Below are 27,728 nucleotides of genomic sequence, written 5' to 3'. Positions count from 1 at the left end.
GGCGAAAACCTGCGATTCCGGCGTTCCTCGGGAATGAAAGAAAGTGACATGTTAGAGAGGGGAACGGGGGGCGTGGGGGTGGGAGGAGGAAGGGCTGTCCTTGATCCTACAGGGCGGGCTCTTTTCTCCTTGCTTGATCTATGGAGCCCGCCCCCTTAAATTGGCTCCCGGGAGCGCCCCGTCCACCAGCCCGACGGGGGGAGAGGAGGAAAGGAAGGGAGGGAGGGAGAAGCAGCAGGCAGGCAGGCGGCCGGTTCCCCCGGCCCGGCCCGGCGGTCCCGGCCCCATGCGCGGCCCCAAAAGCCCCGCGCCCTGCCGGCCCGCCCGCCCCTAACGCCGCCCGGCTCCGGCAGCGCACCGGGGGGCGGCGGTGGGGGGGGGGCAAAAAAAAAAAAAATAAACTAAGGGAGGGGAAAAAAAAAAAGAGGACGAGAAGAGCCCGACCGCCGCAGGGGGAAGGCTGCGCTCCTCTGAGGACAGCGCTCAGCACCATGCATCTTGCGCCGCTGGCGCTGGCACTCAGCACGCTCTTCATCGACGGCTTGAGGACGGCAGCGAGGAGGCAGAAGCTGCACCCCAGGCAAGGTACGGGGCAGCGGGGATTTGGGGCTGGGGGGGCACGGAGGGGGATGCTGGGCTGCCGGCCCCGGGGGATGGGGGGGGCGAGGCGCTCGGCCTCTCCGCTCAGGGGTCTGCGCCTCCGTTGCCTTGCAGCCAAGCTGCTGGAGAAGCTGAGCGAGTACGAGATCGTGACCCCTACCCGCGTGGACGAGTTCGGCGAGCCCTTCCCCACCGATGTCCACTTCAGGAGGAGGCGGCGGAGCGCCGGCGCTGCCCCCGACGCCTGGACGGCGGCTGCTTCCTCCTCCTCCTCCTCGTCCTCCCCCGAGGCTCACTACAGGCTCTCCGCCTTCGGGCAGCAGTTCCTCTTCAACCTGACGGCCAGCTCGGCCTTCATCGCCCCCCTCTTCACCGTCAGCCTCCTGGGCGAGCCCTCCGCCGAGCAGCGGCGCCTGTACGCTGAGGCGGCGGCGGACACGGACGTGAAGCACTGCTTCTACCGGGGGCACGTCAACGCCCGGCCCCGGCACACCGCCGTCATCAGCCTCTGCTCCGGGATGGTAAGCGAGCCCCTGCCCGGCCCCGCCGCGGCGGAAGCAAAGAGGAGGAGGAGGAGGAGGAGGAGCAGGGGGAGGGAGGGTGGCTTAGGAAAGGATGGGGCCGGCCCCTTGCCCCCGCCCCCGGCTGGGGCTGCGGGATGGGGGTGGCTCGCTCACCCCGCGCTGGGGTTTCGCCCGGCCCCGGTTTTTTGTAGCCCGTCGGGGTCAGGGGATGGGGTAAGGACATCCAGCTCCGCGGGTTTTGGGGCAAAACTGCCCCCCAGCGGCACCCCGCGAGGGAGGGAGGAGACGGTCGGGTGTAGGGAGAGCGGGGAGGGCACCGTCCTGCAGCACGGGGTGCTGGTGGGGTCTGGGAAGGGGTGGCTGGGGGAGCCGGCAGTGCTGACCCCAGAGCCTTCCTGCAGCTCGGGACAAGGACATGACCCGAGGAGAGAGGAATATAGGCTTCCTTGCAGCCTGTCCTGGTGTCCTTCTGCACCTGGGAATGCTGGCAGAGGGATGAGCAGAAGCACCCCAGCAGTGCTGGTCCCAGACCCCTCTGGCATCCTTGCACCCCAGGGTACCAGTGATGCACAGGAGGGGATGTGCCTGTCCCGGGTGCTCCCCTGGGAGGTCCCTGCCTGGACCAGGGGCTGCCCTGGGTGCATGAGCCCACACAGCCCTTCAGCCCTAGGATCCATCCCGGTGCAGCAGTGCTGCCCCACAGGTCAGGCTGGGGGCTGAGCCAGGCTGGCACACGTGTGTGGCTGGGCAGGCCTTCCTCCCAGCACCATGTCCGAGCCTCCAGCCCTGCTTCCCAGCCTAGGATGGCCACAGGATGCTTTTTGTCCTGGCTGTACTTCTCGTTTTCTTTTTATTTATTTATTTATTTTTAACCCACCAAATCACATTCATACTTAGGTGCAACTAGGAGCACTGGTATCTTTTCATAAGCAGGGGATACACTGGCTGGATACCTCCCTTGGATCCTCACGTGTGAATTGAAATCCTGTTTCAGGGAGAGATGCTTTATGAAAAGCATCACAATGTGCTGGGGCTGTGCTGATGTGCCTTGCAGCACCGTGTGCCCTTGGGCAGGGGTGGCTTGGTCACTGGTGTAGGATCTGGCAGGCATTCCCCTGCCACGCTCCCTCCTACAAATTAGTAGCTTGCTTTTCATAAGCTTCAGCAGGACAGCTGCAGGAAGCAGTGCAGCCTGATGGGGGTGTGACCCATGTGATGGGAGCTGGAGCTCCAGCCTTGCCTTCATGGGGGTTGCTGCAGACCCAGCTAACGCATCTCCTTGTTTAGTGCTTGCTTTGGGTAGTCCTGCTCCGGGCTTGTCGTTGCCCAAAGCTGACTGCCTACCCTTCTCTGGTCCCTCTCAGCTAGGCACCTTCAAGTCTGATGATGGGGACTATTTTGTCGAGCCGCTGCTATCGCTTGAACAGGAGTATGAGGAAGAGCACAATAAACCACACCTAGTCTACCGACACCGGACACCTCCAACCAACTCTTCAGGGGACAGGCAGATTTGTGACACTCCAGGTACTTGTTTTGTTTCTGCTCTTAATGACTTGGCCCTTACAAAAGGGAGCTAATTTGCAGTAAAAAGTCACCTGATTCACGTAGGGCAGAAGGGATGTGAAGTCGAGGATCCTTTTAGAAGTGGTACGGCGTGTGTTAGGAAGAGGCTCACAGTGGTACTGCTGTCCTGGAGAGACGTGATGCGCCTGTGCTTTCTAGTAATCAGTTACAAGGAAGTTGTGGTCAGGAAAAATGTTATGGTTTCCATTTCATCCCTCCTGGCAGGAGATCATTTGGGCTGTCTCGCTGTAAATATCCCACGAGCCTTTAAACTCGCTTTCTGTCCCCACCTCCACGTAATTCCTAACCGTCCTAATCTGATTTGCTCTCTGTCTGAAATTCTGTTTCTGTCCTTTTAATGACATCCTTCTGTCTTGGTCTTGCTGTGCCCCTGGTCCTCCCTCCCCAGGTCTTAGTGCAAGCTGCAACGTCTTGTTTCTTTCTAGTGGAAATGAGAAGGTACTGACACCAACCCTGGCAGTTCTGCCCTTATTAATCACTTTTCCATGGTTCATTTTCAAAGGCTCTTTTTTTCCTTGTGGCCCTTCCTCCACCAGCACCGTCTCCTGACCTCTTCACTCCCTCTTTCTAGTCTTTGCACATATGAAAGAGCATAAGCCTTTTCATCTCCCCTTCACGTGCCTTGGTGAGCAATAGCCTTGCTCCTACTGTCCCTATTATCTGCAGTGGCCTCCTGCTGCTCCCTGCCTCGTTGACTTCCTGATTTTCACAACTAATCCTCTCCTTTGGCAGCAAATACCCAAGTTCCCTCTGAAGAAGCTCACTCCTTCGGTCTCCTGTTTCACCTGCTGTTTCTCCCTCTTCCTTTGGCCTGAAGCTAGATCCACAGGAGCTTTAGAGCCTAAGCAAAGTAGACCTTGACTGCCTTCCCTTGCATGGGCTGAGAGTCGCCCACGTGCTGCAGAGCAGGTGGAGCTGCTCGGGGAGTAAGAGTACCACCGGAGCAGAAGTGTGGTGCCAAACTTGGCCTGCATTTAGCACGTGTGACTCATTTGGCACCCGTGACTGTGGATCGTGGCCATGCTGTTGAGCTGTCGGTGGTTCAGCTAAGTCAGAAGCGGCTCTGGTGCTTTGTGACAGTTTAGAGCTGATTCACTAGGAACGTGTGGTTCTTCTGCTAGAAGACGTGTGGATATATGTCCACATACAAACGTGCGTGCTGGGGGACCATGGTGCCTCTTACAAGGCTGTTGTTGTCTGTTCTTCCAAGGGTTGCTGCTGGACTATGCCATTCTGGTTTCTCTCTTCCAGCTGTTTCTGCTCCCTTCTTTGAGATCAGATGCAGGAGACTCAGAACAGTTGGAAAGAAACCCGGAATCTGGCACAATTCATCAGTAGCCCTTGGAGGAACGGAGCAGCAGATCACAGGACTCATTGAACCAAAGGTAGCTGGGAGGGCTCTGACAATCGTTTGTGGACTTGACTCTGTGTAGTCCATTGTATTTCACCCCCTTTATGTCTCGTAGTTTTCATTACTCTTTCAGATCACAATAATAATACTCAATAGATGGTATTAAGTACACATACCCATGTTCCCCCCTTTTCCAGCAAATTTTGCCTCTTGCTTGTCTTTGTTTTCTTTCTGTTTTCAGCTCCTTCCTGTAGTGGAAGGAGGAGGTCTTGCCTCTCAAATGCAGGTGTAGGGGTTCCAGATAGCCATGATCGCCTTGCTTTCCCCCCATCCTCTTCCCCTCCATCCCTTCGTCCTCTTGTGCTGTTGTTCCTGCTGCTGAAAGGGAAAGCTGCTTTGGTTTTACATGTTTGGTGAACAAGTCTTGGTCACTTCATTCAAGGAGCAACTGTAGAGTAGACAATGGCTGGTAGAGAGAAAGTATCTCATGTGCCTTGGGAGCAGGGGGAAAACACAAGCTCTAGCAGTGCTCACACTTTTGGATGAGATGTGTCTGTCACTTCTATCAGAGAAGAATGGTTTTGTGAGAGTTTGGTATCACTGTAGGGCGTTGTGTGAACCCAGCCTTTTGTCAGAGCAACGTGTGAAAAGGTGCGTTTGCATGGCAGGCTTTTCCTGGCAGAGATCTTAATTTGCTCAAAGAGGAAATTCATGCGAGGGAAGTCTTAAGTACCCACCCTGCAGTGAGCAAGGGAGAGCGCCTTGCCAGGCAGTGGTGCTATTAAGAATTGCCTTCTGATAGTGTTCTTCCTGGAAATGATTAATAAGCAGCATACTGTGTGCCCTTGCCGTGATGATGTAATTATAGACTTCTGGTGGAATTCAGTAAAAGTGTCCCTTGTGAGCTGACTGATAGAGTAAAAGCTTTCATTTCCAGCAGCCTCCCTTGCGTTGCTTTTAGTTTTCAGCATCCTCAGGTCAATGTAGAGAAACAGGTTTTTGATTTTGTTAATTTTTAATTAGCAGTTTCTGATAATTGTTTAGGTACCCTTATACACAAGACACTGCAGATGTTCTGGAAAAAAAAATCTTTCTCCTCTGGATGCTGATGGATCTCAAATGCAAGCTGTACTCTGCATATAAACTTGTGTAGCACACCACTGGGGTCTCCTGGCAGTGCACTTCAGCCGTCTGGTGTATAGCTCAACAGCTGCAATAAAAACTTTTGTCAAAAGTTTTCCTTGGGGCAACGGGTAATGTAGTTTCAGGCATAGGAAATGGTGCAATTTCTCCTCCTTCCCTTCTTTTAGTTACTACCGTGAATCAATTTGTCATCTGGTCGAGGATCTGGCGGAATAATTAGCTGTGTTTTACTGAATAGCCCTGATGGGATGAAGACTTGGCCAGGCAGCCTGCGTGATGTCACTAGGTGCAGCGCCGCTACCACCCATTGCTTCACGATAGCAAGCTCTTCCGATCCACATTATTAATATCTGCTCTTTTGAGGTGGAGGAGGAAGAGAAAAGATATTCAGATCCTAAAAAAGAAAGCGGAGGAAGTTGCTCATTGCGTAGCTGGAGAGCAGGGCTTTCCTGAGCCCTGCAGAGGAACCATCTGACTGGGATGATAAAAGACACGGAGCTGCATCCTGGGGTGATGTGGATGCTGTCAGGAGGCTGGCCTGACCTCCTGCCGGGAGCAGCCTGGTGAGACCTTCCCACTGGGTTCCATGTGAAACCCCCAAGGTTTGGTCTTGCTCCCGGCCTTCTTTGCTCTTGCAGTGTTTTATTTGTGTGAGTGCAGAAGGGGCTCAGATTTGCAGCCGGGCGTTTAATTGCAAGCCGTTAAAGCTCAGGAGGCAGCACCTTGCTCTCTGGCTCCTGCAGCAGTCATGGCAGCTCTGAAAAGTCATGGCCCATGTGCTCGTTTGGTCAAGGAGGTGGAAAGAAGCTCTGTGTGTGCGAGTAGTGTTCAGAAAGTGGCTGTAATAGGCACAAGACAAATTGGCAGTGGGAACCAGGTCCTGTGGCCGAGCTAGCGTGACACAGGCATAATCAGTAATATGTCACTGATTTTCTAGTTGCATTAATGAGTAATTTGTAATAGATTACCCTTTCGTAGTAACTTTAACAACTTTCACCACTGAGCACGGCACTGGGGAGTCACCAGAGCAGAGGGGTGCCGCCCTGAGTCTTGAGCAATCCGGTGCCTGGTGCTGCCAGCTCCATGATTGGAATCTTGTTCCCGCGTGCTAATTAGCACCTGCCCGCTCAGCCCTTGAGGTGGTTGTTTTCTCTTTCCCATGCCACCCAGCTGTGTGGGAAGGCAGTCGTGGACCCGTGCTGCAAGCAGGAGGTGGTCCTGCCGCGTGATGGGAAGGGGTGGCCTGGTGGAGGATGCGAGGGTGTGGGTTTGTAACTGTGCCAGTGGTGCTGTGGCCAGAGGGACCCGAGAGGGATGTGGTAGGAGTTGAATGCCATGGCTAATGCCTGGCTTTGTCCCTTTCCATGTAACACCATCTCCTGCCGTGAGCACTTGCTCCTGTCCGTGCTCTGCTCTGAGGTGTGCACCAATGATTAGAAATGGCACCACTGGAGAACAGCGGTAGAAAATCTCATACCTGTTCTACAGACCATTTATTTGCGTTATATAATGATTTTATAGAAGTTTTGGGAGACAAACTTTGAATGCCTTTTCCACGGGACTCAATGTTGACGCTCCTATGAGTCGTGAAGCCCTGGATGCTTTGCATCACGCTGTTGGATAAAGCTGCTTCACATTTTTTGCTATTTCTTTTGGACTGTTTGTCGTGCCTCCAACCATGCTCTTGTTTTGGTTTTCAAGTCTTTAATCCGGTGGTATTTCGCGTTGTAGGTGTCTGGTTTCCAGGCAGGTCTTCAGGCAAATTCTGTACTGCTGGGTCTCACGTAACTGTGGGGCTGCAGAAGAGCTGCGGGGAGGTTTTCCTAAGCCTTTGCTTCCAGGTTGAGCGATCCTTGAGCTCTTTCAGAAGTCTGTTTAAGCTGTCAGCTTTGCTTTTGGCTTCAGGGTAATGCATTGACTTCGTTCTTTCCCTCAGAAAAGTTTTTCATTGTAAGGAAGCGGATTGTAATTTATAGCCAGCGAGTAATTATTTCAGGTTTCCTTCCCTCCCGAAAACAGCAAATGAGAGAGTTACGTCACGGATCCTGTATGCTAATGTAATTAATTCTATTTCTGGCCTCCCATTGAGGTAATAGCACAGTAACAGCCAACTAGTACTGGTCAGATGGGCCTGGGATGTCCGACACGAGCTTTTCCCATACTGACTTGGGAAAGGGATCTGGTTGCAATATTTGTGCTATCTCGCTGCGGTATTGGCAAGTGAAGTAAGTTTTTAGGCAGACTTCAGTTTAAAAAATTGGATCATCTACACTGATGCAGATCCCATGATTGCAGTTTTGTGTGAAAATTTCAAAGTGTTGGAAGCAAGGTGCGGGCATTTTGTTGTTACTCTTAGCACTGAAAATATGTCAAAGATCCACCTGGCAAGAGAAGTTAATTCTGTAACAGTGAAAGACCAACACCGGGACTAAACAAATTATTATTGATTTATTATTGTTTTGCCATTTAGACGTGGTAAATGAACAGAATTAAATTAATCTCCTGAAGACAAAACAGATGTATAGATATATGTGTGATTTGGCAACTACTTTTACATTGCCTGTGTGGATGTCTGCTGAAGAAGTGGGGTGGGCAAGGCAGGGAGCTGTTACTGCGGTACTTCCCATCTTGACCCCATGGCATATCCTAATGAAAGTTAGCAGGCTGAGCAGTCTGTGGCTTTTCTTCCCACGTGCCTGTATTGTTACTGCCAGCATCTCTATGGCTAACCATTAGGCCAAGTTTCTGTCCTTCTGATGGGATATTTCCCCTCATCTTTTACAGAGTGCCAGCACAAAGATGTGTGGTGGTCTCAGTGTTGTTTCCAGTTGGCAAGGGAATTCCTCAATTTGGGGTATTGCTAGGCGTGAGTGTGAATAATATGCTGGTATCCTAACGATCCTGTCTTCTCCAGGGCAAACATACAATGCTGCATTGCTCCTCACGTGATGAAAATTAGGGGCAGGTCATAAAGCTAGCAAATTTTTCAGTGGTGGAGTTTTTGTGACCATGAGAACATGGTCTGCCTTGGGTGTCAATCCGCTGGAGAAGCCGTGTCCTTTGTGAATGACTGATCTGGCCGTCTGAAGTGATGTTTGGCCCCGATACGTAGATGTGCTTTAGGCTTTCCACGTGTTTGTCGTCTTCTCAGATTCAGTAGCATCATTCAGGTGAAGATGAACTTCAGGCAGGTTTTGGAAGATGCTGGAGTTGGAAAACACTGTGTATTGTGCGTGTTCAAAGTGGCAACATCCACGATGTGTAATTAATGACTGCTGCGGGGTCTCCGCTGCCTGCATGAATCACAAAGCTGTACTGACTTGGTAAAGCAAAACAAGAAAACATCTTTGAACCAAGTCGTTTATGCAAGAACCATTGTAATAGGTGTAAATGAGTAGTTGTCAGTCACCATGGCTTTGTTTCAACATCTCAAGCCCTGGCAAAGGCAGCTTTGTGAAATCTTTGTTTTGTTGCTGCAGTCACCAAACAGGAAATGTGTTTATTCAGAGTGATGCAGGAGAGTCTCTTGCTCTAATGGTCTGCTTGTGGTCTCAATCAGCTCTTCTGGTGTGGCATCAGTGGCCCTGGCTGGTTTCCTGGCAGGCTGAAACGCCACTGGTTGTGTCTCTGTGGCTGTGGTACGTATTGGTTTGACCCACAGCCTGGCTGAGATACGTGTGTTTTCACTGATGAAACACTGGGCTCAGGGTCAGGGTGATTTTTAAGGGTATTTTTCAATGTTTTTTTCTAGTCATTCTACAGGGTCAGTTTATTTTTCCTCCCGAACCTGTGGGTTATGGAACTGGTACAGGTGATTTTCAGCTCTGTAACTTTGTCAGCCATCCTGTAAACCAACTCTGTATCAGTTCAATGATGCTTTTGTGCCCTGCAGTTATTTAATTATTTTGTCTGCAAGACGATCTTGAATCATTTTCCCCCCACATGCTTAACTCGCATGTGCCTTAAAAAGGCAATTTATTGTTTTGTTCATTAATCTAGTTTCTGTCTACTGTGCAAAATTGATTGCTTTCACATACAGCTTTTTACCGTAGGCAGAGAAAAGTTCTTTAAAGCTGGAATGCATCCTCTCATGCATCATCAGGAAAGGAAATGTCTAGAGTACGTGTGGTCTTTGGTGCTCGGATGGTGTAAAAACAGCGAATATTTTTCTTTCAACGGGAAGTTGATTGGTGCTAACCGCAAGCCCGTGGTTCTCAAGCTGTCTGGTTCAAGCAGCAGGACAAAAGGCAGGATCCAGCCGAGAGGTGGAGGTGGGTTCAGCATCTCTGCTGAAGTCTCCTGGCCTCCTCTGCAGCGTGTGGTCCCTTAGCAGGGCTGGGGGGACTGCTCTGTCACACGGTGAGGAGCTTGGAAAAGGTTTCACATGCTGGGCAGTTGAAGTTGAGGGTTTTGTAGAAAAGGCATGGATTTTTGTGGGGAGAGGAGCAGGACCGGTGCAGCTTTGGAGCTAAGAGCCGCAGCGACGGAGAAGTATGGGATGGCTGCGAGCTTAAGGGGACACCAAGAGGACATCTGGGAGATGAGTAGGATCCCAGACTGGCAGAAATGTCGCTTGGAGGAGGCCTGGAGTTCACCTAGGTCGGCATCCTGCTTGGTTTGAGCAGGACTTGGCAGCGCTGCACAGCCAGCCCTGGCTCAGCTCTGCCTCATTGAGCCCTGACACCTCCAAGGACGGAGCTGCGGAGGGTGAACGGAGATGGGGCTGCTTCTTCTGCCATCACCAATGCTTCATCGAAACTGCTCATGGGACTGCTCCATTGCTTGCTGGTCTTTCAAATTGCAGGCTGTGGGCTGGAAGCAGGCACTGACTGTAGCAGCAGGTGCTCCTGGGCATGGACCCTTCTGAGGATCTTGGCTTTGCACCTAGGAAGCCACTTAGTAGTGTAAGTGCGAAATTCAAAAGGAAGGAGGGAAAGGAAATTAGCAAGCAGGTATGCTTGGGTAGCAAACAAACGTTTCTCTTAGCAGCAAAGAAAAAATTTGTTTTGAAGGTCAATATTTTTATTCTTCTGGAAGAGGCTCAGAGGGAGCTCTTCTGTGCCAAAGTTATTTCCTAATTCAAAGGGAAATAAGAACGTGGAAAATTAAAGCTTCCCTTCTTCATTGCTCTAATAATGGCACCTATGAAAGGTCTGATATTTTACTGCATTTTCATTAGTTCCAACCATAAAAGTTTGATTCATGTGGTTTTGTCCAGCTCTCGCTCATAAAGTTTGAAACTCCGGTTGATTTCTGGCGGTTATGTGGTGCAGATTAATTTGCATTTGAGCACTTTCTGGTTTGGGGATTAGAAAATCAAGGAAATTTTCATTTTCACCCTTTTTTCACCCTTAGTGCAGAATGCCATTCTCAGTGGATCCTGGCTGACCTGGATCCTTCATTTCTCTCCTGGTGCGGGTCATTGATCTCACCTCTACCAATAAAGGCTATTTTCCTTTTCTGGTGGTGGCAGCAGCTCTGGATGCAAAGCCAAGGGGCAATCCAGAGTGAGAAGCTGCCAGCAGCAAAGGGTGTTCTGCTCTAGGTTGTGCTGGTTTAAGCGTGGGGTTCCTGCCTCCAGCAACATGCCCGCAGTAACAGAAATGAGCATTTGGCCACCTATAAATTCATCTGAGATGCATTTGTAGATAAATCTATAGATAGAGATATATAATGTATTGATATAGAATGAAAACGGAGCTCCTGCTTATATTGCAGAACCAGGGCTAGAAAAATCCCTTGGTCCAGTTCAGGACCTGTGGGGGTCCTCAAGAGGAGGCAGTTTCCATCCCCTTTCTTGGCAAGAAGAGCCTAGTTGGATGTCATCCAATCCTGACCTCTGCACGTAGAAAATCCATTTTGCCTCTTGCATCTCCTTTCCAGGGGTGGCAGCCGCTTCAGCAACCACTGTTGTAGCCTCTACAAGCAGCAAATTTGGGCAAGCTGACTGTAGCCAGACCTTGTACCAAAGTATCAGGGCAGGGTTTGCTGCTGTGGTTGTGCTGGAGCCAAGGGAGGCAGGGCACGCGTTGCCCGCAGGGAGCTCAGTTGAATTTTGATCTGCTTGATGAAGGTGTGCAATAAATAATTAACTCCCAAACTAGGGTGTTATCATCTGGAGGGCTGGATCAGAGCAGTTCTAGGAGTGTTCTGGGCCAGTCACAGAGTAGCAAACTTCGTGTTAAAAATTCTAGGTCACATGCTCAGAAAACTCACAAGAGTAAGCTGATTTGAAAGGACCATGCTCCTTTTCTAGCAGGAAGAGGTCATTAATGTTATTAGCTCTAGAAATAGACATTTTTTTTCCTCTTCTGCTTTTTCTCCTTTTATTTTTCCCCTGCTATGTAGAGCTCTCATGAACTTGGAGCTGAACTGGAATTGCTTTCATTGTCACATGTCTTATTTAATTGTGCAAATTGCTTTCTATTCCAAGGACAAGTTAATGCAGAAATGGAAAGGATTAGAACTATTGGGATAAGCGATCACCCTCTCCTTTAATTTTTGGTTTTAGCATAACAATAGCTACTATTTCAAAAGCAGTCCCTGGCCCTGCCCTGTCACCTTTTCATGCAGGCAAAGTGCTCGTGGAGGGCCTGATTGTCCCCTACCCTCTCCTTTGGGATAGTCCATTAATCACCAGGATTCGTCCATAAATCAGCTCAGTGGGCTCAGGGCTGAGGCATCTTAAGCAAGCATGAGCGGCATGTGTTGGAAGATGCCATCAGGGAAGGAATATCCCTGTCACAGTGAATATCACAGGATCAGACCTCTTTTTTAAGTTTCACATAGCAAAAAATAAACCAAAGAAAAAAAGAAAGATCATATACCTTTAGGTGTGTCTAAAGACAGTAGGACTACCATGTATTGTCTTAGTAAAGCAAGCAATAAAATGGGCATTACTCCAGCAGCCTTTTAGCCATCTCATAAATGAATATTAACTGTTGAATCAGTGCATAGACAAGCCTAGTACTTGAATTACTGATCTGCAGTTTGTCTGGTTTTTGAAGTGTTTGTCTACTCGTTGGGGTTTTGTTTTTTCTGCAAATTAAAGAAAATGTTTTGGTACTTAAACCCATCCAATTACTGCCATGTGTAGGTAGATGTTTTTCAGGTCATTTGCAGAGATTGAGAGCTTGCCAAGCAGACCATTTTGCTTCCTGATTTCTGTTAACATATTAACATGATAGGGGAAAAAAAAAAGCAAAAGCAAGTGGAAAAATATCACACCCTTTTTTGGTGTTCGGTGTTGCAATGGAAGCTGGCATCGTAAGACTACAGTTTTCTTGTATGATGTGAGTTTTTCATTTGTGCTTAATTAAGCTGCAGTAGGACACGCCATTGAGTAAAAGTGTTTGTGTTGTGGCCATCGCAACACAACGGGAGAGAGCAACAGCAGAGTGCTGGCAGTCCCTGGGTGCGACTCCCAGTGAGGCTGGTGGAAGTTTTCATGCATGGGTTGAGAGCAGTACACTGCCATTAGTGTTTAATCTTTTACAGGTGAATGTGCACCATCTCTGAGTGTAGTTACACGCAAGATGGGTGAAGATAACAGCTCACTACTATCAAAGTCCAGGAGGGGCTTGACATGAAATGTATCCCCACTCGCTTGTGCTTGGTTTTACAGTAACTAGGTTGGCAAACATACTGTGCGTGACCGGTGTCCAGATATCATGCTGTAAGTGTTGGAGTGACTTCATACGTGGGAAAAAATACGTTGGGCTTTGAAGGGATGAATTGTGTGTTGGAGAGAGGAAGCACCATGAGACCTGTGTAACAGGAAAAAAAGGTGTTTTTTCCTGTTTTTCCTGAGCAGCACAAGCCTGGTAAATAGGAATTCATTTCTTTAAGTACCTCCAACATAACAGGTGTCTCTTCAAACAATCTTTTACACTTCCCTCTTTTGCAGTCCTTCACACCACAGCCCTACCTCCAGCCTCGCTGCAGCCCCCTTGTTGAGCATCTCGCAGCCCTTAATGTGTTTTTTCCTCGAGTGGCCGATCCCTCTGGAAGTCAGTTATTTAAGAGGGAAATTTAAGTGACAAGCCAAGGGTGCAGAGAGGAGGCATGTAGCGTGTGGGGGACTGGGTGAAGGGCTGAGGTCAGCACTTTCTCCCCGTCTGGTCTTCCTCTCACCTTTAAGTTATTTGTATGCACAGTTGGCTCCCTGCACTGACTGGCACTGCACAAGTCGGGATAATGTCACGGTTGCCCACGAAGCCATGCCAGCATGAGAGCATAACCTTGCCAGCACAACTGCATTGATTAGTGCAGAGGAACTAGGGCAATCCAATTATAACCACAAATGCCATTGGCTTTCTCGAATTCTTACTCAAATAACTGTGGACTCTCTGCTGTATTAAGGTGGTCTGGACTGTATCAAGAAAGGGGAATTCACAGGGCTTAGGTAGTGAAGAGTAAACGGAATTTAATTCTTAAATACTCCATCGCCTATGTACATGGGGGGGAAAAACAGGATTTTTCAGATGGCTAGATGCTGGCCAACCCCTTTGCCTGCCTTGATGTTAGAGAATATATTTCATATTTCTTTTTTTGGAAATTATTACCAAATATCCTAGGAGGAAACCACACATGAGAAATAGCTAAGAAGTTTCTTATCGTTTAAATCTTGTTTGAGCATTGAATATTCCTTTGTTCCCTAATATTATGCTTCCTCTAACCTACTCACTGGGTCAGATAAGGAAATGTGATATTTTTCACCAGCATGACTAAATTAAACTAAAGCTACAAAGACCGTGAAGGTTGTAGCCTGGAGTCTTAGATGAGTAGTTCAGATCTGGCTTTATATTAAATGCAGAAGCGAACAGACTCTCGTGGATGAATCACATTCAATTAGCAACTTCCTATGATGAAATGATTAAAAATTAAGTGGCATCAAATAAGACTGATTTTGCTCTTATATTTAAATAATGCCATAATTACATACTAATCAGATGGTAAATCTTAATTGTACACGTTCCATATGTTTTATTTGCCTGTTCTCCCTCTTCGCTTTGCCGTCTTTGTGTCAGCATGAAGTATATTTTCAGGCTGCTTTTATGTTTGGCCTAATTGAATATCAAAAGCAGTATATGTGAAACTTCCTGAATTCTATTCTTTAGCCAGTGGCAGCTGGCTATTAGATGACCTTTACCATTCCTGTAGCACAGAATAATAAAGGGAGGGGGGGGGAATTGAAGCCCAGCCATGTTATTGTTAGAGACAGAAATAAATCATATATAATTGCTTCACTATGAAGGCCAAATCCTGCTGTCCTTCATGACTGAGTTAGAAATACAGGGTTTGGACCTTTGTTTCCTGCGGTTTCCTGGCCACCTTGGACGTGCCCAGAATCCTCACGCTGCCGCCACGTTGGCTAATTACCCTCACCGGGCTCGGGGCCTCCTGCATGGCCACGGGATGGCCCTGTGGCTAGAAAGCCCTTACCTGAAGTGTCATTAGCTTCAGTCTTTAAGAATTAAAGACATTGGATTATGTGGTAGGCTTCCACACAAGGCTTCTCTTTTGGTTAGTTGTTTAGAGCAAGCCTACTATGTCTTGGTTGAAGTCAATAGGTATTTTGACGTAAAAGGCTTGGGATATTAACTCTGCTCACTCCAGAATGTACTTTATATTTGCGTCTGCTTTTTAATTGTAGATCATGAACATAGTCACAAAAAGAACAAGCGGAAACACTGGAGAAAACAGTGGGTAGACAGCAGCATATTATCTGACATGGAGACGTTAAGGAACAGCCTGGAAGTGAATTCATTTTCTGCGGACGGCAACAAGACCGGGACCATCAGTGAAAAGAAGAGCCACAGAAGAACAAAGCGGTTTCTCTCCTACCCTCGGTTTGTGGAAGTGATGGTGGTGGCTGACAGCAGGATGGTCGCCTACCATGGAGCTAATCTACAGCACTATGTCTTAACATTGATGTCAATAGTGAGTATGCAGCTGCGGGGAGTGGGTTCACCCCTGGTGGCCAAAGAACTTCTTTTCTGCCACGTTCTTATGTGAATGCCATCAGTTTGCCTCAGCTAGGTGTAGTTTAAAGCTCGGTAGAGCTTGGCTGGAAAGCATCGCTTGGAGTCTTCTTCCTTCCCAGACCCATCACATTTCCTGACCCTTCCCACACCTCTCCTTTTAACCTACAGATTGTACTTCTTTTTTAGGCCCACATCAAATAGCAGCTGAATTAAAAATGTGCTTTGAGGACTGAGCCTTCCTAGGGATGGATGCTAGTAGGTTATGCACTTGCTTGGCTTCCCTTGCTGTTAAAGGAGAAAGAGATTGTGATCACTTTGGTCCTCAGAACAGTGCTAGGGTTGGCTTTCCAGGCTGAGCACAAGCATTTTAGTAGCTGCTGGCAGTAGGATGCAGTATTACAGTCCCTGGACAGCTCTACAGACACAAGGTGACTGGAGGGGAGCATCCGACCCAGTCATGTGCCTGCAGGGATTCTCATCCTATTTGAGTGCAGAAGCACCATGGATATCGTGGTCTAAAACTGTCCATGTCAAAATGAGGCACTTGAGAGAATAAGCTGCTCTTGACAGTCTTGGTCAGTGGTCATTGGGTCTTGGAGCAGGATGATCCTGTAATTTGGTGATGTGGTAAAGCAAAGGGAAGCATTGGGTTTCTGCAAAACCACCAGTTTGTTTCATATAAAGTTGTGCTGCTGGCAGGAGGTCTCTCCAAGGTGTGCAGCGAGTCATGGGTACGTGTGGAGCCAGGTAGCATCAGGGCACAGAGCAGGGCAGAAGAGCAACTCAGGAGAAAAAAGGTTACAAGTTGGAAAACAAGCAAGTGTTGTCTTGTTTCCTTAAATAATTCTGAGTGCTTCTTCTTAAAACAGGTGGCTTCTATCTACAAAGACCCAAGCATTGGAAATTTAATTAATATTGTTATTGTGAAGTTGGTCGTGATACATAACGAACAGGTAAAGGAAGTGTTTTTCTTCTCCATCTGTTTGACAGTGACATTTGTAGCAAGCCTTGAGATGAATAATTAAATACCTGCTTTTATGTGTATCGCTTTTTAGGATGGTCCTGCAATATCTTACAACGCCCAGACAACATTAAAAAATTTTTGCCAGTGGCAGCAATCCCAGAACCACCCTGAAGGGAGTCACCTTCAGCACGACACGGCCGTCCTTGTCACCAGGTATGGTGGATGTTCTCATGAAGACCATGGCCAGTCGCGTACCAGAGGCTGTGAGCACATAATATCTGTAGCTGTGTGAAACGTTCAGTTTTTGATGTGGGTGTAATCACATGCAGTTGTGGAAGCAGTGTAACTATGTGCAGAACTGGGATAACATGTCCCCCAGGGTGGTAGATGACTCGGGTTTGGGACTGCCTAGGGTCTCAATGTGTGTGAAACCCCCTGGTTGGGCTCTGACTGGGCGATGTGGCAAAGCAGTAAAAGAAGGTCTGCTGGAGGACCAAGAATTGCTTTGTGGATGTTTTTTATTATTGTGCTTGTACTTCATCTCACTGCCGCATTGAAAACTAACGTGTCAGGTCTGTTTTGCTTTCAGACAGGATATTTGTAGAGCGCATGACAAGTGTGATACTCTGGGTAAGGAAAACATTTTCTTTGTAATTTAAAAACTTTTTTTGTTGTAGTGACAATATTAGTTGCCTGTGCTGAACTGTGGGTGATATTTCCTTTTCTATTGTGAACCTTTGTTCTCTCCTAGGTCTGGCAGAGCTGGGCACTGTCTGTGACCCCTACAGGAGCTGTTCAATTAGTGAAGATAACGGACTGAGCACTGCGTTCACAATAGCACATGAACTTGGCCATGTGTATGTTTTATGTAAATATGATTACATTTAAATAGATTGAGATTTATACTAGCTGGGACTTGCCAGCCAGGCTAGGACTCAGTACCTGCTGAGCCTAAGTATTTGAGAGGAGATAAATATACTTGGGTAGAAGGCATACCACTGAGGAGGATTAAGCCGTGGTGTGACTTGGAGGCAGTGGAGTGCTGCGGAGCTTATCCAAGAGCAGCAAAAACAGCAGATCCACGTTTTGGGGAGGATGAGTGACGGTACCCCAAGCTGGGGGGGAAGCTAACAAAATATCCCTGGGTGCAGTGGGGAGGACGAAGGCGAGGGACACGGGCACAACTCACCGGGCCTTTGGGACTGAAGTCTCCTTCAAGAGCAGGTCCTCAGCCTGCGACCACAACCGTACATGGGGCTGCTGGTGAAGCAGCAGCTGTGGGAATTGGGGGAGTTACCCAGGGCGTGTGGCAGTTGGTTGGGATGTATAAATGAGCCCAACCCACCTGCTGAGCCATTTTGCGAAGGTAAATCTCATGCTACTGACATGCCCTGAAGAGATGCTGTCATTGAAGATTCACCTCCTCCAATGGAAATTTCTTTTAACTCATTTTGATTTCAAGAATGAATAATTAGAAAAGTCATTTTAGGTCACAAAGTCCCTTGTCCCCAGGTACAGCCCTCTTAGGCAGCTGACTCAGTCCGAAACCACCTCCTGTCTGGTTTGCAGCGGGAGCTGTGGGTGTGGGATGGACGAGTACCCAGGCACAGATTGCTCATTGTCCTAAACTCCCTTTTTCTGCACAGAGGGCTGCCTGAGACAAATCACAGTAGTATTTATCTAAATGAGATTTCCCGACAGAAAGTCCCCCAAGGACTTCCCCACACCCAACCTGTGGCTAATTCCCTTGCTAATGCTGCCCCAGAGCTGCTCGAGGGGTTAGCGGCGCTGCCGACCAGGAAATGCCTCTTTGCTCTTTTGCGGGGAGCAGAGTGGCAAGGTGGTTCACTGGAGGTAATCTTAATGGGATGTAAACTCCCCAGCGTTCGAACGCAGGATCACACCGGGTCATTTCCCCTTTTCCACTTCAAACAGCAAAGTGGTTTAAGCCGTTCTGTCTCCGTTGCGTATTTGCTGCATTCCTCAATGTGTCATGTGCTGCAAGCTTCACATGGGTTTGTGCTGATAGTGATGCTCGATGGCACTTTGTAAACCTGCCACATAAAGTATAGGAGCCAAGTCTGTCCCCAGTGCAGCCCGTTATACAGCCAGCACAGGGTGCTGCCTACATACATGAGGGACTTCGGGCTCTGGTTGTCCGTGGGCTCAAGTCATCCCTCTCCTTTGCAGACCTATTCCCTGATCATCTCTTGTCTCTTTGGATCAATTCCAGAGAGGTTGTATTATTACAAAGGTGGGGCCAGGTGCCTGCCTGCAGGGCCAAGCCCGTCAGCCGAAAAGGAAGCCCCAGCTGAAATCGTGTCTTACCCCAAAAAGGATCCCTAAAGTCCTTAAAAGAATCATCTATTTTTATGCTGTAATGCCTACCGGTAGCATATCTGTGGAAAAATCTTGAGTTTGCTTATATTCAGTTTGTGCTGTTGATCTTTCTACACTAAATACTTTGTAATTTATCCAACTGAAGCTGTCACTGCTGTGTTTCTCTTAGGTTTAACATGCCACACGATGACAATCACAAGTGCAAAGAAGATGGAGGAAAAAATCAACAGCACGTTATGGCACCGACGCTGAACTTCTACACCAATCCCTGGATGTGGTCAAAATGCAGTAGAAAATACATCACTGAGTTTCTGGAGTAAGGCCTTACATCTGTGTGTCGGGGTGTTTTTACATGTGCATGTGTCCCACAGGGTTCATCAGTTAATCTGAAACCCTGGTGTGCAGAGCTTGGAGGAAATGAGAGGGATTTGTGTGTGCACGCATCCTTTACATAGGGCAGGAATGCAGCCCTGGCATCCAGTCCCTGCCAGTTCAGCCTCGTGATAAGCTGGCAAGGACTGCTGGCCTCTCTAAGGGGAGGAATAAGTCTTCCCCCATGGATGTTGCTTTTAAGGAATGCGTGTTCTCCTCTAACCTGAAGAGTGAGTTTTCCAAGCCCTGTGGCCCAGATACGGAGCTGTGTTTTGGGAGGCAGATTGCATCTGCCTTTCTGCTCCACAGGTCAAGAGAAAGCCCTGGCAGTAGTCCATTGTGGAAACACTGTTGAAGGAGCCCTCGGGTCAGTTTGATGCACGGTGATTGCCCATTTTGCCGTGATGCCTTTCCAGAAGCTGTGGTGGGGAACAGAGCAAGACCCTTGATGGTGTCCTGGCAAATCCAGGGGTTCGGTCCCTTGGGTGCTTCTTCTGCTAGTCAATGATTTTCTTCCTAACTGTGTATCGGTGCTTGCTCAGCAGCTAAGTGCAGGTCGTGCACGCTCAGACATGCTTTTGTCGGTGTAGCTGGCTACATTACGGTAGATAGTTGTTAGCACAGCATGATGAGGGGCTGGTGAATGGGTAAACGGCCTCCTACACCCCTGTGCTTGAGCCCACAGCAGTTGTTGTAGCATGTTAAATAGGGTAAATGCGGTGTCCATCTGCCCTAAGGCTAACTCAGATAAAAAGCAGTGGGTTCTGGTCTCATCACCTCCTGTTTAATGCCATTCTTCTGCTCTGTGTTGTAGCACTGGTTACGGGGAGTGTTTGCTTGATGAACCTTCATCAAGAACTTACGCCTTGCCTCAGCAGCTTCCCGGGCTGATTTATGATGTCAATAAGCAATGCGAGTTAATTTTTGGACCTGGATCCCAAGTGTGTCCCTACATGGTAAGTGCAATTCCACACCTAGGTCTTGCTGGTGTTGCAAGAGCGAAATAAAGCTCCCAGGGTTGGGTGAAGAGGGCGGGGGGGGGCTGGTGCGAAGGCTGCTCCCACCAGCTGGCTGTTGGCTCCGCTGGCTGCAGAGGTGGGATGAGCCATCAGGTTATCGTCAAGCTTCTGATTTAAAGATGAATCCTAGGGGGATAATTTCATAAAGGATTCTCTATCCAGTAGGGCATATGGGAAGAATTTATTTAATATTTTGATGTTTTCAATAACTTAAGCAGATGCAGTGCCGGCGACTTTGGTGCATTAACATTGACGGCGCGCACAAAGGATGTCGTACCCAGCACACACCCTGGGCTGATGGGACAGAATGTGAGCCTGGAAAGGTCTGTAGTACCTGGTGTTTTGTCCCTTGTAGTACATCTCCCTTGTCTGTCACAATCATCCTAATCCCAATGGCTGAATGGGGCACAGCTTCTGCCTGCAAGTGTGGAAGTCCAGAGCATCTCCGTGTGTCTTAAGCCTGGTACGCAGGGGTCAACTCTACCCCTGATAATGTGATTAAAATTACTTGGTATAACTTTGTTTAAAGCAGGTATTCTTTTTGGAGTGCTTATGTTAGTTTTTAATTTAATGCCCTTAAATGAACTCTTGATTAAACTTTTGCAAAGTTTCCCTATGCTTTTATTAGAAATTTCCTATGTGATGTGAGTAATTAGTAATTCTGCATAACGTAAATTTGCCAACTGGCTTCTCATCTTGACAACTTATGAGTAAAATATAGAACTGGTTGACATTTTCTGTATGGAACGGTTTTGGCAGTAATTCATAGGAACTTTCAATTTCTGTGTGCAATGTTAGCTTCCAACTAGTATTGTGGTTTCTAGAATAAGTTTTTTGTTTTCAGTTGTCCAGATCTCAAGAAAAGTAGCTGGATTTTTTTTTCTTTTTCTCTTTTATTGAGTTGCTGAATTTTTTGAAAAAAAACTCCTAACTAGTTTTCTAATCCTAACTAGAACAAACAAAGGTTGTGGATCATTTTTTTTGGAATTAATCTTTTGCTGCATATGTATGCCTGAAAAATCATTTGTTCAACAAAACTTGACTGATTTCATTCAAAACAACAGGCACTGTATCAATTTGCCTTCCTTTCTCATGGAAAAGAGCAGTCAACACATTTGTTTTTGTCGTTGAGAATGTGCTTTAGAGTTGTGGTTGGAAATCCTATTCCTGTGATACTCTTTGGAGCCAGTGGCACACCAATATTTAGGCATCCCTGGAGTCTCCTTGACTTTAGACCTTGTATCTTCAACTTCTCCATTTGTGAGTGCTGGTCACTGCTGGAAGCTCAGAAATGACTACTTTGAGGCTGAAAATCTGGGCTGCAGTTTTTTCTCAGACAAGCATTGTTACCCTCAGATAGGGACCAGAGCGATGTTCAAGCATCTGCAGTTCAGCACATTAGCACTTCCTTTGAGTTAGCATGCATTAGCTGAGAGGCCGTGTACATCTGCATGGCTCTTAAAGCCTATGTAAGGGAAAACATTTCACTCCACAAATTTAGCCAGTCTGACAAGGCTAGACAAATTTAGACAAATGTGACCTGAACTTCTCAGCAGAGAGCAGAGGGGCTCTTAAGAAAGGATAACACAGTCCAATCGTGCTTAGGCGTTTGAATGTACTCTCAAAAAAGGCTTTCTGGAGTAATTCTTATATCTCTGTGTTGATCTAATTCAAGCTTAAAGTTTGGATTGTCATCAACTCTCTCCTCCTGAGTGTTTTCTTGGGCTTGTAAAGTGCTGAGGTGTGAGTCTGGAGTGCTTTTCCTTGGAATAAATCACTATTTTGGTACTCTGCTGTGGCCAGGAGCCCCATCAAACTGCTGCTTGCTGACTAATGCCTTACTTCAAGTCTGCATGTTTAAAGTCCATGATATATGGGTTGGCAGATGGAGAAAATACCATGCCTTTTTTATGGAGATATCTTTGGAAATGAGGGAGCCTGAATAGCTAAGAAAAGTCTGGCTAAAACTGCTGGGATGTCGATTTAATCAGGCCCTAATTTTATTCTTAAATCAGGGATACTAAAACAACATGGGAGCGTTAGCTTATGCATATTTTGCATGTGAGGACACTGAATTTGATACCGCTGGCCCAAGAAATAAGCTCAGCCTGGCGTTTGGGTGAATACCAGTCAGAATGGTTTACTGTGTTTCACAGCACCAGTGCGTTACGGGCGAGAAGTAAATCAACGTGCCACAAAGAAAGGAAATAAAGAGGGTCGTAAACTCGGACCTCTATCTCTTGCGGTTTTCAGGTTTGTTGAAAGAATGGCAAAAGAAGAGTAGACGGGTAGTAATCATTTCTGTCTCCTGCCTTCTGGGCAGCAGGTAGCGTATATGTTATGCATGCATGAAGCTTCACAGCACTTGTCTGCCCCCTGCTAATCTATTCAGCCAAAGTCAGCCTGTGGATGGGAGCTGGATTTGGTGAATTATCTAGGACTCCTGTGGCAAGACAAAGGAAAGGAAAGTCTGTTATAGTGTCTCCTGTCCCTGCTATTGCTCTCCTGTTCAACTTTGTGTCCGTCTTAGTTATTTTGAACTTGCTCCAGACAAAAACTCTTTTATTCTCTTCATTGTCTGATCTGTAAGCTCATAGGAAAGAGAACCCTGGCAGACTTTTTGGTTTTCTGTTGTAATTCAACATAGAAATTATTTTTAAAATACAAAAGGCACGAAGGCTGCACAGCCAGACTATTCACAGCATGGTTCCAAGAAACACCATTGCGTTTCCATAAGATAATCTTGCTGCTTATTTAAAACAGCTGCTCTTTTTTTTTTTTTTCCCACTTGATTTCCTATCACCCTCAAACCCCCAGTGCTGAATAAAATCAAGAGATGTAGGTGATTTCCTGGTTAATTCTCAACCATGGGATGGGAGACGTCTAAGTCACGTCACGGTCCGAAGGCTGTGTACATTCACTAGTTAGCTATTCGGTCGTCTTCTCTGGGTCAGTGGTGCCAGGCATGACTGCGGTTATATATTTAGCTGGGAGCATCAACATTTCTGCAAGAAGTTCGCCGCCAGGACAGCTCTGCTGTATTGTTATTGTGTGTTTCTGTTCGTTGGTGATAGCCATAGGACCTCTGTCCATGCGCAGGACTGGCACGGGGGTCCCCATCCCTTTGCTTTCCCTAAGGGGCTTCATAAGGATGTCTAAAGAGGGGTGAGCATTTGGTGTGTCTTGATGCAACCTTGTTCTGGTGTTAGTGAAGAGGATGGATAAATGCAGCACATCAGTAAATTCAGCCCCTTTGCCATGAAGGTCTTCAGGTGTGGAGAAATACTGCAAGGGAATATTTTAGTGATACATCTACGTGTTTTCTTCTTTAAGTCTCTAACTTTTTCTAATCTGTGAGCAATCAGCAACGTTTGGGCTTCACAAAATTGCAAAGGTTTAGGCGTTTGACAGCAGATAGGCATGTCCATGGGTGTCAATCTGCATTAACAAGAACTACTCGCTGGGAGTGAAATGCCATTTTTCTATCCATCCATTTCGATCAGCAGCCACAGAATGTGGCTGTCCTCTAGGTATTGCCTTCCCAGAAGTCTGTGTAGTTGTGCTAGCAAACACACCCCAAAGAAACACAATTTATACCATAAAAAATCAGGGACAGGGGCTTGCCGAGATAATTTAAACCAGTTTTCCAAACAAAAGACAAGGGTTATAGCTGGAAAACGCAAGCACATACCAGGCTTTGGCAAGTCCCGTGTTATGGCTGAGTTTAAAAAGAAAAAAAAAAAAAAGAAAAAAGTAGTTTGGACTGAGAAATTCATTTTTCTTCTTTTAATTTGCCCTTTGGATTTAGAAATTTCCTTTCTCTCTTCTGTTCTGGGCTCTGCACAGCTGTGGAGAGGTTTGCATTTTTTCTCTTCTTTTCCCTGTGGTCTGTCTCCTCTCCTGATGCTCTGCGGTTCCCGCTGCTCTCCAGGAAATCAGATAAGCAGCTTTTCCAAACACCAGTGCCGTGAGTGCTGCCATGCTGTTCGGCACCAGCAAACAGGGAGTATTTGGTGGATGCTGTTGTCCTCAATCCTCCTTCTGTAAATCACTGCCTGAGGCCATCCCTGTGTGTTCACTCTGCTATAACTCTTGGATTTTTTTTCAAAAAAAAAAAAAAAAAAAAAAGGAAGGTGACAGAAAAAAGTAAATGAGTTCGTTCTTTTTCATTGTGGAATTGTTCTTGCATTGTGAGTTTTGGCGTCAGGGCTGGTCTCTGGTGCCCAGCTGGTAATGGAAAGGTGATGCAACCCTTCCCCATCTCTCTGCATGCAGCACTGCCGTTTTGGGATGTGCGTGCCCAAGGAGCGAGAGGCGCCGGTGGTGGATGGAGCCTGGGGGACCTGGAGCCCTTTCGGGACGTGCTCGAGAACCTGCGGCGGCGGCATCAAGACGGCCATACGGGAATGCAACCGGCCCGAGTAAGTGGTGAGACAGGGACGTGCTGCTCTATTTTGGGGGGTAGAGTGTGCTAAAAAGGGATCCATTCAGTTTGGGGGGGGGGGGGGGGGGAAGAGCTGTTATATTTGCATTTATTTATTGCCTCCTGTTTTCCCAGTGGGTACAACTGGGGTCCTGCTTAGTCTCAGCGGTGTTTTTCTTTCCTCAAAGTTGTGGGTCAGAAAGATGCTGGATGGAGAGGAGGAGTCTGGGGATAAGATGTGCTGCATTATTTATCCGTTTTTCACCATTTTAGCCCTGCTTTTGCACCTATTCCTGCAGGCCAGATCTTTTACGTGGTTTTCTACCATTTTTCTCCTGCTTTGGATGTTTTTGCAGCTTTTGGCTGCTTTCGCAGCTGATCCTTTATGCTGGTACGTGTCAGCTGGTGCAGACTAGCAAAACCTCAGTTGAAATCTGTGCCCTATTAAAAAGTGGTGCGTGAAAATGTTTGCTATCAGCCTGGAATGCAAAATCCTGAACTATTTGAAATGGCAGGGAATTTGGCCATGGGCTTCGAGGAGATGAATGTGTGGCCTGTGAAATATTAGTAATGGGTTGAGCAACTGGTATGAAAGCAGGGTGTTTGCACAAATTGTGAACTGTGCTGGTTTCTCTGTTTCCTTTTGTCCCCCGAGAGCAAGAAGAAGGGGTGGGCAGGATGCTTTCTGGCCTCTCGTCTGGGGCAGAGCAAGGTGATGGAGGGCAGACAGCTCAGTGGCTGGCTGGAGGAAGGGGCTGTGTTTCCTCGCCTTTGGTGTTAAACTGCTTATTGCCGAGGAGATTGCCATCAGCAGCGTAACGGCTTCTGCATCCCTCTGCAAAACCTGCTACGAGCCTTTGAAGCCCATGCTGGAGGAGTGCTGATGGGAGAGTTTGTGCCTGCGGTGACAGTGACAGCAGGGGCTGGCTCAGCTTGGCTGGGCAAGTGCTGAAAGGGAAGAGAAGGGGTGAGGCTAAGGGAGCCGGACACCAGCCCATGAATTAAAACGATGCCGAGAAACACCCAAGTGTGAAGGAGTTCTTGTCTCGCTGTGCTGAGTCAGCACGTGCCATATGGTCTTCCAGTAGCCATGGATACACAGAAATGAAATACCTTTCTGCGCACAGAAATAGCTGTGCAGCCAAAACTTCGGATGCTGTCAGTGAGATGTATTCTTGCTTTCTGGAGCAGCGTCTGTTTGGACTGATAGCTCTCCTGATAGAAAATCTCCTTTATCCTAAAGGCTAGCCAAAGGATTTTAAATTCCATCTTCTTTTATAGCATCTGTTCTGTGTCTTGGTGTTTTATGAGGCACATTGCTTTGCCTGGGACTTTCAAAAACACCTATATCCACTAGGCACCAAGCTGCCTGTGAAATCCCCTGCACTTCCCACTGTTTATTTTCCAGCTCCTTGTCCTGAGCCATGGACCTGATGCTGGCCCCTTCTCAAACCCCTTGGAAGGGCTCTGCACGGAGCCATCTGCTGTAGCACCATGCACACAGCTTTGTGCTGAATCTGTTGTTTTGTCCCCAAAATTTGTCATCATAGTGTGGGCTCCCGCTATCCTCCCTCCTGTTAGCGTGGTGCTGCTGAGATGATGCAAGTGAATGAGGCGAGAACAAAACATGCCTGCCTCTCTTGTTTTTCAAAGTACCTCAGAAATGTACAGAGCAGGTCTCGTCTTTGCTTTTCCTGCTTTGCTGAAAGCAGCAAAACCAACCTGGAGTAATACTTTTCAAGTCTTTTATATTCAAAGACTGTTTCCCCTTTTTAAAGCTTTTTCTCTGCACCGGCATCTGGAGTGGCATCTTGCATGCCAATAAAACATTATGCTAAATCTGGCATTCAGAATGACCTCCCCATACCATGCTGCAGCTCCTGCCTCTGTGTGTTGCTCTGACACCTGCATGGCTTAGCTCTTTGCAGGGCTGTAGGAAGCTGTGAGCCTCTGAAGGGGAAGCAGGCAGTGTTTGGACACAGGTTTAAGGAATGTGTTCGCTGACCAGACCAGACCCATCCCACCAGGGCAGGGCAGCCCCTTGGGAATTTGAGGCTGGATGGTCCCGACAGAGCCACGGGCTGCAGCACATCACGTAGAGGGTTTGTGGTGCGAGCCCTGCTTTCTAAGCAAGGCATAGCTACAGAATTACGGGGGAAAGGCGTATTTCTCAAAATGTCAATGCCAGGAGCCCCGTGTTCAGGAGTGCCTCTCAGCATGGGTGAGCGTTATCTCTGGATGCGAGTCGGGTCACGTCTGCATTTTAGTCCATCACCAAAGTCTGTACCTGTGCTGGGAGCTGTCTGAGCTGGCCATGTGGGCACGTGTGGGGATGAATGAGCTGGCAGCTCGTGTCCCAAGGCTTCTTAGGATGCCTTGAAGGAGACCTCTAGCTGAGGGGTCAGCAAAGCAGGGCTGCGGAGTTTTTAAGGGGAGCAATGCCAGAATGGATGCAGGTCCATACTGGCCATTACTTAATAAAATAGATGGGTCAGAGATAAGGGAAATTGAGCCCGAACAAGGAGGTTTCTATGCGTGCACTGCTTCCCTCCCATCTCTGCGGTACGGTGTTGATGATCCATAAAAATACTACACAGCGCTGAAGAATCCAGCATTTCTTCATGGCACTAAAAATTGATGGTATATGAGGCTGATTTATTTTTTAGGGTCAGCTCTTTCTGTTTACTCAGACTCTGTGAAAAGCAATACTGGTTTAAAAACACCCTAAAATTGTCAGACTGTTTTGGGGCTATTTTTGAAATGTGAGTGTGCTTAAGCCCCAAATGCTTGCTGTGGGGAGATTTACTGCCATGCTTACAAAGCTGATGGTTTGTAACACGATGGCAACTTTTAGCATCGTTTGGTTTGTGGTGTGCCCATGTGTTCAATGTTATCTCAATTCCATGTGTCGTGTCTAGAGAAAAGGAAACTATAGCTTGGGATCTTTGGATCGTGTTAGACATACCCTTTAAAAAAGAAAAAAGCCTCCTGCACGTTCTTTTTAATTAACAGTATTTAGAAGTCTCATTAATTAAACTGATTTGAATTGGAAGCCATGTGGTTACCATAAAAATGTCATCATTGCAAGCTTTTTTTTTTTTTAAGAAAAGCTCTGTTAGAGGTTTGCATTATTTAAAGGCTTTGTCAGATTGCAACAATCCTACTGCGGTATAAATGCTTTCAAAGCAAAAACGATGAATCCTATTAACTCCCCCATGGATGATTCTGGCTCACCGAGGTCTGGAGCGTGATGCTGCTGCTAGGAGGCTTCCAGAGATGGTCAGGATTTCCCTTTGGGGCTGGAGAGGGCCAGGCAGGAGCTAGTTATTTGTCCAAGTCATTTGTCAAACCAAGGTGGAGAACAGGCTGAGTTGGTAGAGGTAGAAACCAGGCTTAGACTCGCTTTGCTAGGAAGCAGTTTG

At 47.6% G+C, this 27,728-nt stretch overlaps 1 protein-coding gene across 8 annotated transcripts in view; it reads left to right on the top strand.

Annotated features, from left to right (window-relative positions):
- Positions 1-304: 304 nt before the first annotated feature.
- ADAMTS9 (ADAM metallopeptidase with thrombospondin type 1 motif 9) overlaps positions 305-27,728 on the top strand; it is a 77,125-nt gene continuing 49,701 nt past the window's right edge. For 3 of the 8 annotated variants that reach the window (XR_005822950.1, XM_040568610.1, XM_040568608.1), the window contains exons 1-12: positions 306-585; positions 715-1,121; positions 2,489-2,648; positions 14,858-15,144; positions 16,058-16,141; positions 16,244-16,365; positions 16,742-16,782; positions 16,904-17,009; positions 18,662-18,808; positions 19,679-19,820; positions 20,099-20,206; positions 24,159-24,304. Coding sequence is in view for 7 of the 8 variants with exons in the window: in XM_040568610.1 (XP_040424544.1) it covers positions 492-585; positions 715-1,121; positions 2,489-2,648; positions 14,858-15,144; positions 16,058-16,141; positions 16,244-16,365; positions 16,742-16,782; positions 16,904-17,009; positions 18,662-18,808; positions 19,679-19,820; positions 20,099-20,206; positions 24,159-24,304 (1,844 nt within the window). In the remaining variant the exon portion in view is untranslated. Of the gene's footprint in view, positions 586-714; positions 1,122-2,488; positions 2,649-3,960; positions 4,094-14,857; positions 15,145-16,057; positions 16,142-16,243; positions 16,366-16,741; positions 16,783-16,903; positions 17,010-18,661; positions 18,809-19,678; positions 19,821-20,098; positions 20,207-24,158; positions 24,305-27,728 lie in introns of those variants that run through there. The other 5 variants (XM_040568609.1, XM_040568614.1, XM_040568613.1 and 2 more) reach the window with 4 other exon arrangements.

Source organism: Cygnus olor, chromosome 10, assembly GCF_009769625.2.
Source record: "Cygnus olor isolate bCygOlo1 chromosome 10, bCygOlo1.pri.v2, whole genome shotgun sequence".
NCBI classification, from domain to species: Eukaryota; Metazoa; Chordata; class Aves; order Anseriformes; family Anatidae; genus Cygnus; species Cygnus olor.
This window is presented reverse-complemented; position numbering and strand designations above follow the sequence as displayed.